This window comes from Echiichthys vipera, assembly GCF_963691815.1.
Source record: "Echiichthys vipera genome assembly, chromosome: 23".
Taxonomy (NCBI): Eukaryota; Metazoa; Chordata; class Actinopteri; order Perciformes; family Trachinidae; genus Echiichthys; species Echiichthys vipera.
In genome coordinates this window covers 6,625,263-6,639,046 of record NC_139848.1, presented here as the reverse complement: position 1 = coordinate 6,639,046, position 13,784 = coordinate 6,625,263, and the positions used below count along the sequence as shown (strand labels likewise).

The window sequence follows — 13,784 nt, the reverse complement described above, 5'->3', positions numbered from 1 at the left end:
TGCTATCTGAATAGTTCCGCGGGGTTTGGACTTTACGTCTTGATATTATGTTCTGCAGTTTAAGGACACTGGTCAGGAGGAACTTCTTAACCCTGTAAAATGGTCAGTATTTGAAACAGGAAGTAGATGTAAATGACGTCCTGGATAAGAGATTTGACTGTCCCCAGAAATGGTACAGCCTGACACGGACTCGAGGGACCGACTTTGAAAGGCCACACTCCTCCTCCTCCTCGGTTTTTACCTTTAGCCGACCTGACGTAAACACTGAGCAAATGTTTCCCCGCGGTGCAAAGCAGCGCTCTGAATTTACTGAATTTAGTGGTTTAAATGCAAAATAACAGATCACTTTGAGTAGATCTGGATGAAAGGGGGGGGGGGAAACTTGTATAGCACAAAAGAAAAAGCAAAAAAAAAAACAAAGATGTTATCGAGCAGCTGTTCCCGCAATGTGAATCTGTTTTTCCCTTCGCCCACATCCCCTGTTAACTTATTGGTATACGTGTTCGTTGATGGACTGAAACGCTGAGACTGCAAATGAAAAAAGGACGTTTTAATGTGACCGTTTACAAGCGCGCTCATGTGTCTCATTCTGCCCCATAGCATGAATCCCATTGGTTGATTGAACAGGGAGCCATTTTCCATTTAAATCCAAACCAACCAATGTTGAGCTGGGCTGCTTGAGACAATCAGGAGGGATTTGCAGACCGACGCCCCGCCATCGCTCTCTGTGTGAACGCCCTGAAAGGACGAGAGATGTTCACCCCTTTGAGTTGTGGGAGTAGATCAGAACAGAAATAACACCACGCTCACTCACAGACCTCAGAAAAAAACAACTTTCTTTAAGTTTTTGGCTCAACTTTTGTCTCAAAACGAAGCTAAACTTGATTTTCCACAGATCGAATCTCACCACGACCACAAAACACAGAACTTATAGGGAGGATTTTATCTGGTAAAACAAGAGGGGGGAAAAAAACAAAACAAAATAAGCAAAAGGATAAATATTTATTCCAGTAGAAAAGTAATAGATGAATATTTGCTGGCGATTATTTTTCTAACAAACAAATGTACATAATTGTCTTTGAGAGATGCTATTTGCTGTATACATGTGCTGAAATGAGACGACGACCCGTGTGGGACACTTGGAACAGCAGCAAGGTCCAGTATACAAAGTTTCAGTGATGTGCAATACAAAACGGCATGCTGTTTTAAAATGAGGAACTTCATGTACTGTACTATGCAACCGCAAACTGTGTACATCGCTTCATGCTGTGGCTTCTCCAACCACCCTTCTCCAAGCAGCTTCATCGGGACGTTTAAGGGATTTTTGTGTTTTCTCTCTTTTGTTTTTGTTCTGTGGAAGATGAAAACCTAAGCGGCTAATGCGGTATTGCATGCATAATATACCATTCTAATTTATAAAAAAGGAATTAAAGAAAAATACATGAGATTGGATTTGGATTGATTGTGTTTAAGGCAAAGCTACAAGTGACTTAAAACATTTCTTTTTCAAAATAAAAGAGTCGTTCTAAAGTTGTCTACAGCATTGTTATTAATTTACTGTAAAGCAGGGGTGTCAAAGTGATCCAGTAAAGGGCCGTGTGTGTGTGTGTGTGTGTGTGGCTGCAGGTTTTCATTCCAACCAGTCAAAAACACACCTGGTCCAACAAATCAACTGTGTGAAGACAGTTCAGGTGATTGAGTAAGTCGAGTCAGGTGTGTTCTTGCTTGGTTGGAATGAAAACCTGCAGCCACACGGCCCTTTACTGGATCAGTTTGACACCCCTGCTGTAAAGGGTGTAGTTTTGTGTGTTTCGTTAATGTTTTTATGCTCTTGAGTTTCAAATAACTGACGTAGAAATAGGAATTTGGGGGCAGCGTTGTAAAACCTGTAAGGTATTTATAGCCTGTGGAACGGACGTCTACGGATGAAAATCAGGAGTTACCTGCTGCTTATATTTTTAACCTTTTTTGCTTTTATTTGTTTACATTTTTGGCAAATTGTCAATATTAAAAGCACTTCACTGGATACGACTTAAGACGAAGAGTACTGGGAAATAAAGACAGAACAACGATGCAGCATGTTGAACAAACGATTTCATTTAATTACAAAAGTTTGGCACAAAGCTGGTTCACAATTTACAACGAATATTACAGAATAAATATAATGCTGTGTTCTTAAAAATGACAAGCTCTTATCCAAGCACTATTCTGGTGTACAAAGTGCAGTTTATCAAAGCGTGTTCATGGATACGAGCACAAACGAGGCAGAAGGCTGTGAATGTTTTGAAAATGTCAACATGATGTTGAGTCTGCCTACAGTCCCCCTGCTGCGTTTCTGCTGGTTCAGTCAAACCTAGAGGATATTTTTATAAAACCTCCTGCTGCAGACAGCCAAGACGTCTGGCTCACATGTTCCTCAGATCAGTGTTAGTTTTCCTGGAGAAGAGAAAAAGAAGGTGAGCTGCATCACAATCAATAACATGTCAATAAGAGCCAATCACAGATTTGATGATGTGATCGCAAACGGCTCGGTGCAGTGCAGTACCTGCGTTTACGGCAGCGGCTCAGTCCTCCTTCATTTTGTCTAAGAGCTCCTGGGTCTGCTGGGCGAGCAGCCTCTTGGCAGCCTGCTGCTTCTTCAGAGCCTCGTCTTCCTTCTTGCTCTGGTAGATCTTCACCCCGGCGAACGCCAAACACAGCAGCAGCGTCTTCAGTGCCAGGATGTACAGGAGGACGGGGACGTTGTCTAAAACCTGAGGAGAGACAGAGTTTGTGTTTGAGGAGGGGTTATCACAACAGAAGCTCCGATCACATAAAAGTTCACATTTTTACTTTTTTTACTACAGACGTAAAGAGAGAGACTTCTCTTTATTGATCCCGTTGGGATGACTCCTGCAAGAAAATTTTACAAAACACTTGTGTAGAAAATAAGGAGTTATAAAAAGATACAGTATACAATAACGATAAACTCTGAGCTAAATAAATATACAGAGTAAAACAAACTTAGTTAAAGATAGAAGGTCAACAACAGACAGTAAACAATAAACTCTTAGTTAAATATATAAAGTAGACATAAGCATACAAGTAAAATAAAATTCAAAAATGAAATCGAATAAGTTAAGTGTAGAGAAATGTATAAAATAAAATATATACAATAACTTTTGTATAGCACCTAGAAACAGTAGTTTACAAAGTGCTTTGACAGCGCAAATAAAAACACACACACATTTATATAAATATATATATATTGTAAACAAAACAATAATAGTGACATCCAGTAGGGTACAACATAACTATGTTTACATATTGTATAGAAAGAAGGGGCATCATTAATGGTGCTTGCAAAGAAAGATTAGAAGATAAGGCGATAAAATACAATAAAAAGATGACTGTAATATGTCTGTATATGGCAGAAAATTAGCAGTAAGATTAATTAATTGGTGGATTAAGTTATTGCACAACAATGTTCAGGTATGTATGAGTGGATCATTGCACAGTGAGTGGCTCCCACTCCTCCTCCCCCTGAGTGAGCAGTTGTAGAGCAGTGATTACTCAATAGAAAATGAAAGGAGGAGGAACTGGAAAGCACCGGAACATTCAAGGATCCTGGAGATGTTTGCCCCCTCCCCTCTCTCCCAGTCACAGGCCGCAGCTGTCCAGTTTAATTTAGTCTCAGAGGGAGGAGGTGTGTGAAGGAGAGAAGCAGCTGCCAAGCATCCTGGGCTTGTTGCAGTTACAAACACCACATGTTACACTTTAAGACACGTCCCTAATGTTTACAGTACACTCTTTAACTCGACATATATATAAAGTTACATGTATTTAAAGTTATTTGTCGGCTGTTAGGAACCTGTTAACTTACAAACCCACTCAGCTGGAGCAACATTAGCATCATGCTAGCGACACAACTAAGCTTTATCACGAGATAACCGAATCGACCAGCAATAACACTGACAACAGAACATGTATACGCTGTAAAATAGTACATTTGAGTCTATTTACCTTCCAGTTGATCATTTTGTCGTCTCTAGTGTTGAAGTTTGTTGTTCACTGCGTCAAACAGAGCTGTTGATGCTACTACACTGAAGAAGGCGGGGCTTGGAGGGACGGACCAATCGAAATGCAGTCTCCGTCTGACGTAGGCTGTGCTGCATTCAAGGAACGCGTGGACTTACAGGTTTCCGTTTTTTAAGATGCCGATTAATCAAATATGGGGGCAACTTGGCGGAGTAATATTTTGCATTCAGGCATAAAAGATGCCAAGAACTGTATATTTTGTAAATTTAAGGCCTTTTCACAGTATCTTAGTTAAAGGTGTTTATTTACTTCCAACTATTCCAATTGTTCGTGAATGCATCATTGGGCAACTCTTCAGACAGGTTTTAGCGCTCGGATAGAGAGACAGGCTAATTGTCACTAAACCAAAAAAGGCTTTTTGGAGATACTGGAGCCTTACGAGGATGCGTCATACACAATATGATATCTTGTGTATGATGCAGTATATGTAGGCCGCGAACAACGTATAGGCGTGCTAGTCACGGTGGCCGAGAGGTTAAGGCGTTGGACTCGAAATCCAATGGGGTTTCCCCGCACAGGTTCGAATCCTGTTCGTGACGAAGTTTCGTTTTTATTTTTTCTCAATTATTGCTGAGCGTCTACATAGTTCGCAACTACTATGATATATATGTGTATTTTTATCACATTTTCTCCAATACAGTGGGTGATATCGAAACACCATGTGTCATCTTTACTATACATATAATCTCAAATTGTTAAAAACCCTTTATTGCACAAAATAGCTGCTTGGGCAGCTTTCTGGCAAATACATGTACAAACTGGAAGGGGACTTAACAGTTAAAGACAGTAGATAGGTCATAGTGCAATTATTTGTTGATCACTTATTTAAATGTACTGATCAGGTCCCAACGGTAATCACACTTTTAGGGTGAGTGTGTCACTGTCCCACACATATAAGTAGGTTCCATAAACTTTCTTTTCTGTTCTTAAGAAATCTTTTAGTTAATTACTGCTTTTTGAATTATTGCTTTTATTGCAATGTGTATGGTGTCTTTTGCAGCTCTATCAACTATCTATCTATATATCTCATTGTAATCCAAACCTAACCAACAGATAAAAATATCCCTCTGGATGCATTGCCACATAATGAAACTGGCCTGCAAATATCAGATTACATGTGCTTCATAACACATATCTGATGTGCGAGCTGTGAGCAGACAACATGATTGCATTAGGCAGGCAGTGTCAGTGTGGGCCGCAGTTTTAGTAAACGGCCCAATGACTATGGTGTTTATGTTCCAATAATGAAACCAATGTAACATCTTGAAGGACTTCAATCATGACACAAGCATTAAGTATTAGCTAGGTTACTTTGAAATGTATTTTATTACAGTTGCAATGATCACAGATCCAATATTTCCACAGGCTGGGTTGTGTAGAAAATAAATACATGTAATAAATGGAGGCTGGAGTGTGAATACTGCAAAAGAAAGGGAATGACTGGACATTTGTTCATGTTTTTAAATTAACTTACATTAACTGTAACCATATCTAATAAAATAAAATATACAGTAGATGTTTTACCTTTCACCGCTCTACCATGTACGTGCAGTACATACCACCCAGATAACATTTAACTCCAATTTAACTTTGATGCACAACAACATTTGCTTTCCACATATCCACGTAAAAAATAAAAGCGTCACTGCTCCATGTCTGTTTCATTCATTCATTCATTCATTCATCTTCAACCGCTTCTCCCGATCCCAGCTGACACCGGGCGTGAGGCCGGGTCCACCCTGGACGGGACGCCAGTCTATCACAGGACAAACGTTCACACCTATGGGCGATTTAGAGTCCTCAATGAACCTAAAAAATGCACAACTTTAGACTGTGGGAGGAAACCGGAGAAAACCCACGCAGACACGGGGAGAACATGCAAACTCCACACAGAAGGGCCCCAGCCGGGATTCGAACCAGTAACCCTCTTGCTGTGAGGCGACAGTGCTAACCACCACTTGTTTTGAACCATATGAAATGTGTCAAAGTCCCACTGGGCTAATTCATTTAAAAAGTACCACTGGCTCATGTAGTGTTCTCCAGCTGAAGGTGCAATGAATGGAAATAACAAAGTATAAGTCATGCAGTGTGTCTCAAGCTACATATAGTGTATACGAAGGTTTCACATGCTGTCAGCTCGTAAACTCATGGCGAGTGAAAGAATAAAGTACAGCTTGATCTGTGACGTACAGCGAGCGCACACGGATCTCTTGGCTCAATTAGCATGTGCAAAGACAAAAGTACACTAATCCTTTTTCTTTAGGGGTCTTCACCCGGTGTCCACGTACTGTGACCATCTGCCCTAACGTTACCCATCTTCAGTGTATCCTGCTTTATCACCATGTTTCTCCAAAGTAACATGTGACCACACACTGCTCCATCGATCTACACATTCATCTGTTCTCTTATTGTAAATAAATCCCATGAAAGCCTAAATTTTCTTATTCCTCTGCACCACAAAGCTCCACTGTTGTTCCTTTCATTACAAAAACCATACACACTGTTGTTTATTCTGACTTAATCCCACAAACATGGGCCTGCTCCTGTGTATGGAGGATGAAAAATGATGTGTTGGTAAATTAATATTTAAATGTATAAAGAAAAAAAAACAGAAAAAAATACAAAATGTCTAAATCAATTTAAGATGTTCTGTTCTGTTCTGTCCTGTTTAAATATCATTTAAAAAAAAGTAATTTATTCATTAATTTATTGATTTCCACAGTTATTTTTTGTGCTCCATACCTGGAAATACTCACTAGAGCACCACATGTGTATTAATCCGCAGCTGCAACCCTTTCCTTCTGTTAGTACCATTTGTTTTTGTCTTTCATGGGAGTTGTCGACAATAAGAAAAACAGAATAACACCAGCCTGATCCTTTAGAGACGGAGTGTTTCTTTCTTTTTGGCGATTCGATCCAGGTCTACTTTAATGACGAGGACTTTTTCAGTAACACTTTATCCCTGCATCCCTAAATCTACCACCAGAGCTGAGCAGTGGTGTATTTTCCTTTAAAATAATAGTGATTATCCAAGCCGAGAGCGCAAAAATCGCATTTGTGTCCCATTATGAGTCGGTTTTTCCTTTATGTGCAGATGCATCCTAAAATCCTGAATCGTGGCGATCCATCTTCATCATGCTTATGTTGCCCTGTTTTGAAATTGTACTTTGGCTGCAAGTCACGACACCCAGCGTGTCGTAAAAAGCCCGGTGTCCCTTCTCTAGGTCGTCTTGCGTAAAATATCTTTCCTCTGGCTCAGTCATGATCCATAATAGTTCTGGTAACTCGAGGTAGGGTGTTGCTCTGGTCATCCTGCGACTCGTGCGACAGCTCCCTGGTAACTTGTGTGCTCTCGTGACCATTAATCTTCTCCCACAGCAGAAGAGAACCGTCCCTGCAGTGACGCAGCACTGTGAGGGTGTCTCCCGAGCATGTCCTCCCCCTTGCTCATAAGTGTGAGAGTGGGTGTGCTCAGTAGCGCCCCCTGTGGTTTGTCCTGGACATGGTGAGAGGCAGAGACACGGAGGAGAGAGAGGAGACCTCCCAGTAAAGAGAACGAGACAGGAAGAGTTGGTAGAGGATCACCATGGAGATGGACTGGCAGAGGAAAACACCAATAGTCACCACCTACAGAAAGGGAATAAGGTAGAGAGACACACAGGACAGCATGTAGCATTTATATATATGTGTGTATATCACCTTATAAAGTCGTTAAGGTTCATTTAAGGTGCTTATTTACACATAAAGCAGATGTGTGACGGAGTGGAGCCGTACACACGTCACTACATGGTGGTGATTTGCTAAAATGTGTTTCGTTTGCGTGTTCAGACCTTCTCCCTCTGGTGCACGTTGAAGACAGTAGACATGAGGAAGAGGACGGGATGGCAGAGGAACCACAGGAAGCAGCCCTGCAGAGAACACACGGAAGAGCACGGCGCCACCTGAAGAGCTGCAGGTAAACATGCGTCTAACCAGTTCAGAACAACTACCTGCAACGCGCAGGTCTGATACGCGCAGGTCTGCAACGCGCAGGTCTGCAACGCGCAGGTCTGCAACGCTCTGAAACCTGCCCATTCAGACCAAGGAGACGAGGCGAGACGGTTTATCGTCTCCATAGCAACGCCTCTCTGTACTTCTGTTCTAACCTCCGACATTTCAGGCTTGTTTTTGTAGCTGGATCTAATTTGTAGCATTATAAAATATAAACAAGGACAGAGACAGTGAGATACTTGATACAGCTGCATGTGTAGTTTTATTTCCCTGATTCACTGCTTTGTTCTGGATTACGCTCCCTCGACCCTCTCTTTCTCTCTGTCTCTTTCCCCTCCGATTGAGCGATTGGCTGCTGAAACAGGTGACGAGTCTTACGTTCCAAAACCAGCTGCTGGAGATTTGACGCGTTGAATCGCTGGCGACAACATCAGCCGGTTAGATTCGCAACTAAACGGGTCAGTTCACACCGCAGCAACTTTCACCTGCGACGTTCTACAACAGTTTTGGTGAGAATCTTTGGTCTGACCTGGCTGTAGTGTACTGCGTCTTTTACCTTGGCGAAGCAGAGGTAGAAGTCTCTCTTCAGGGTGCTCCTCTCAGTGGAGATGATCTGGTAGAGGACGGAGGCCAGCAGCAGGGCCAGGCTCACCCTCAGAGCCATGAGGAGGAGACCTGCCAGACTCTGCTGGGCGTGGTAGCTGTGGTGCTGACTCTCTGAGTACTGCTCCCACAGCAGCAGCGCACCCTGATAACGACAGGTTCACTCTCATGCTCTGGCGTTTATTCCCTCTTTTTTCTATCAGGATCATAATGTTGCAGTGTAACCCTGTGTACCTGTACGACGACTCCACCCACAGCGACAGCCGTGGACGGCCGAGACTGTTCCCACTGCAGAGGTCTGGACTGAGGCTTCCTGCCGCGGCCCAGAGTCCAGCCCACGCACAGGCTCAGCAACATGTACAGCATGGACACCTGGGACACCATATCCCAGACTGCACAGGGAACAAGAAGTGGAAAAGAAGACGGTTCACAAATTAATGCGTTATTAAGACAGTTAAGTAACAGCTTTCAGAAGTATGAATATAGAACATACACTCTGCCAGGCTGCCGATAAGAGGAATACCAGTGCCATCTCGGGAATACCTGCAGAACACGAGGGGGGGACAGGAAACACCAGCGCACACACAGTTGAATACAGAAAGGGAAGAAAAAACACTTTTAATCACAAAGATAAAAACAATCAAAGGCATCAAAACTGTACGTGGAATCTGTAAAAATAATACATAAATAGATATAATGAGAGTGGGATGGAGAATAAGTAGTCATAGCAATTATAAAGAGAAATAAATAACATAATAAATAAATGGGGAAATAAAGAGAAATAAAATATAAAATAATAATTATAAGCATTTTCATTTATTGGAATAAAAGCAAAAAAACAATACGGGAAAAGTATTGAAAAATGTATGGATAGAAATACATGAATGACATAATATAATAATAAATAAATACATTTAATGTAATAAATGATGTGCAAAAAATCTATACATCTATATTTTATATATATGCAGAAATAAATGAGAAAATAAATGTGAAAAAAATTCCTTCATAATTTGTTAATTGTCTTATTTCCACGTGTTTTTACTCCTCGTTATATTTCCACGTTTGTTTTCTTTTGCAGAAAAAGTTTGATTTGATTACAGCATCAATACCCGCTCATGTGTTTTCATTTACTCAAAAGACGAGTGCTGTTAAAGTTCCATCAGATGATTAATATCTATAAAGGTCTATTTCTTTTTCTTCCCTTTTTAAATTGAACTTTATTGCTTATTTTTGATCTTATTTTGTCATATTCTGTTGCTGCTGTGACAAAAGAATTTCCCCGTCTGCGGGACATTAAAGGTTTTCTGATTCTGATTCACATGTTTTTAGATTTAGACGTCTCTTTATTGATCCTTTGGGATGAACAATGAACATCTTACAAAAACAGGAGGGAGGTATATATCATTTTAGTTTATCATTTTGCTCCACAAATGAGTCCTTTTTCCTGTGAAACGCTGTAGTTTTTCCTCTTTAGATCTAAAAACGTCCCTCTGTGGTTGAACTGCTCGCTGCTCACTGGTGTGCTCGTATTTAAACTGCGTGTCAGGTTTGTCAGACTCTACCTGGCCAAGTGGATGTAGTTGCAGAGAGCGGAGCAGCCCTGCAATGCCAGAGCCACGGTCAGCACTTTGAGGACGGTGTGCATGGGGCCTCCTTTCCTCAGAGCCTGGTACAGAGGCTGGATGTAGATGCAGCAGGCTATGAAGTAGGCCAGCAGCAGGAGGAAGTAGAAGCTATGGAGGCCTGGGAGAGAGAGAGAGAATAAAACACACATTTTGTCCCACAGGAAGGATGCAGACCTCTCAGGACCAATCCCTGCATCTTCCTCTGTGATCACAGATTTAACAAAGCACGTAGCAAACCGTTACGCACTTTCTGCTCTGGCCTCTGAATATTAAACACAAGCATCTTTTAAAGAGCAGACTTCCCTACTTTGATTTATATATTATTGAATACACAGTACAAGACGGCCAGATATGTGACAGCTGGAGTGATGGGAGTGTTGGGATTTCCGACCTGCCTCCTCCGCGCTGAAGTGCTCCAGAGGATTTCCAGCCGAGTCGGCGTTAAACAGCAGCACGGTGAAACGGAGATCAGCGTGAGTAGGAATCACTGCATTTTCCTGGAGAGACAGAGGGAAGAAAAAGCCCCCTGGTGTTTGAGGACACAGTGCTAAACCGTGCACACAGTTTACTAAACTGAGGGAACGGGTTGTTAAACTTGGCAAACTTGACCTGCGGGTTCAACTCTGACCTGCGGCCCTTTGCTGCATGTCCCTCTCTCTCTCACCCCATTTCCTGTCTGTCCTACATAATAAAGGCGTGAAAAACTGCCAAAATAATAAGAAACATGTCCCCTTTACACTAAGCTTTTGCCTCAATGTAAGTATGTGTTTGTTCAGGTGGTGCTTCATAGGATCTGTGATGTTACCTCACACGTGTATCTGTCTGCATACAGAGCCTGCCAGGCTGTGGGCACGGACTGTCGAGGGATCGTCTGGTTGTGTTCTTCCTCTCTGAGAGGAACTGAAGCAGGAGGACAAACACAGTGTGGTGAGGCGACGGTGCGGACCAATGAGAAGAAGAAGAAAACATCTGCATCGTATCAGAGATCGGCTGGTTCTTACTGGTGAAGCGAGCTTGAGCGAGCCTCTCCAGGCAGCTGAGGTTGTCCAGCTCTGAGTCCATATCCTTGTACAGCAACAGTCGGGACTCTTTCTCCGTAGCCAGAGCAGAGTTCTCCAGCCTGCACACCAACAGACCGTTATCACCTACAGAGCAGAGAGACAGATACACGTGTTCATTCATCACATTTCAGAGGAACGACTGTTGAATCTGCAGCATCCACAAGGTATTTGAACTGCGAGGTCAGTTATTCACTTCAGACAACCACACTAAATGACTCCTCTGATGGTGTTTCTAGATTTGATACCATTGCAAATGTCTTATTTTGGCGTTTTAGACTGAAAAACAAGAACTAGGCTATTGTGCTGGGCCTTTTCTAACACGTTGTGGTGTTTTACAGACTTAAACAATTAACTGATGAGACAGGGGAAAACATTTTAGTACATTTTATTTTCTGCTTTATAACTCCCAGATCTGAATGTTGTCCCGGCGCAAGTTACTGTGAAGCCCTCAATGAAAGACGGCCGATATAATAAAATGCTTCAAGAGAAAATAACTGAAAATATACATCTCTCATAATAAGTTGCATAAAGAAAGAAACAAGCAATAGGCAGGTAATGTTATTAAAAGTGATGTTAATCAGTGCAGAGTAGTCCTGATTAATCTGATTATAAACCGGAAAACTCAAAATTAAAACTAAATCCATCAGTGGCAAATTAATAAAAGCCAAAATAATTATAATAATAATCAAAATAATAATAATTAAGAAGAAGAAGAAAAAGAAGAAGAAATAAAGAAAACTGAACTGAATGGACACATCAACATGTTAAGAATAATAATAACAAGAAGAATTAATAATAATAATAATAATAATAGTAATAATAATAATAATAACAATCATAACAAAATAATAATAATAGTAATAATAATAATAACAACAGCAATAATAATAATAAATAAAATAATAATAGTACAAAAATTAAAATAATGATGATCATAATAATAATAAATAATAATAGTAATAATAATGATAATAATAATAATAATAATAAAATAATAATAGTAGTAATAATAATAATAATAACAACAATAATAATAGTAATAATAATAATAAAATAATAATAATAATAATAAAAATAAAATAGTAAAAATAATAATAATGATAAAAATAATAATAATAATAATAAATATAAATAATAATAATAATTGTAATAATAATAATAATAATAATAATAATAGTAATAATAATAATAGTTATAATAATAATAATGATAATAATAATAATAATAATAATAATAATGATGATAACACTGAGCCTGCACTGACACGTTAGCATCATGACGTCAGCGTCGTCAACGTTACCTTGGAACATGAACGCGGTGATGAACTGGCCGCTCCGCTCTCTCGCGGCTCCGCTGCTGAAAAGTCCCGTCACTCTTTTACCCGAAGCCCCCGAAAAGAGCAGCAGCAGCACGGCTACGAGTGAGGCTGACAGACGCGACATGGTCCTCTCCTGGAGTTTGACGTTAGCGACAAACGAATTCAATGAGCCACGGAGGAAGAAGTGAAGCAGCAGCGACATCAAAGTTACTCAAAGTTACCCACGATAGAACCGGAAGCTTGGGCTCTCTGCTCTCAAATACAACAAAATAAAAGCTCTACACGGCTCAGCGTGGGGATGAGACTTCTCCTTATTCCTCCCTTTGGTTTTTGGCGTCTTACAAAACATACATGAAAAAATACACTGTTAGATAAACAATACATCTTCTCTAAACAATCTTTACCAAATAAAATATCCATAGTAAAACAATAAACAGTAAACAATAAAGCCTAAGTTAAATATAGGACGTAAAACAATAGACAGTAAACAATAAACTCTTAGTTAAATAAAGGAGGTAAAACAATAAACAATAAACGCTTAGTTAAATATAGAAGGTAAAACAATAAACAGTAAACACACTCTTGGTTAAATATAGAAAGTAGAGATAAGAATACAGGTCAAATAACATTATTTTAAGTGTAGAGAAACCATAGACTATATCATTAATTATTTATTATTATTTTTATTATTATAATGAAATCATCACACAGTCTATGAGAGAAATGATTAAGGACAAATATAGATAAATAGAGATCAAATATATATGACAGTGTATTGCATTGAGTTTTATACAGTGGATAAATGACATAAGCAGATATTAGCACTAACATTAAATTATTTCACCAATAATAAATATGATTAATGGTCAACAGAGAGTCCTAAAAACTCGCTCATGGAAATGTAATATTCATTTTTTTTTTTTAAGTAAAATCAAATTAGTTAAATGTAACATATAATGGATTTTAATAAGTGCGTAATATCGGTGTATTTTCTGAAAGTATGCTCCATGGTTCAGTTTATATCAAGTTTTATCAAGTTTATATCAGTAATACGACACTTGAACAAATGAAAAATTTGTAAACCGTTAACCAATCACTTTTATTTTG

The 13,784-nt window shown here is 39.8% G+C and overlaps 1 protein-coding gene across 1 annotated transcript; it reads right to left on the bottom strand.

Moving 5' to 3' along the window:
• Positions 1-7,548: 7,548 nt before the first annotated feature.
• On the bottom strand, positions 7,549-12,801 carry gpr180 (G protein-coupled receptor 180; the record flags this gene model as incomplete). Its single annotated transcript, XM_083938055.1, has 10 exons — positions 7,549-7,704; positions 7,908-7,985; positions 8,624-8,815; positions 8,905-9,062; positions 9,164-9,213; positions 10,236-10,416; positions 10,690-10,795; positions 11,104-11,198; positions 11,300-11,443; positions 12,660-12,801. 10 exons carry the CDS (start codon positions 12,799-12,801, stop codon positions 7,549-7,551), a joined length of 1,302 nt encoding a protein of 433 aa, XP_083794181.1.
• Positions 12,802-13,784: the final 983 nt, after the last annotated feature.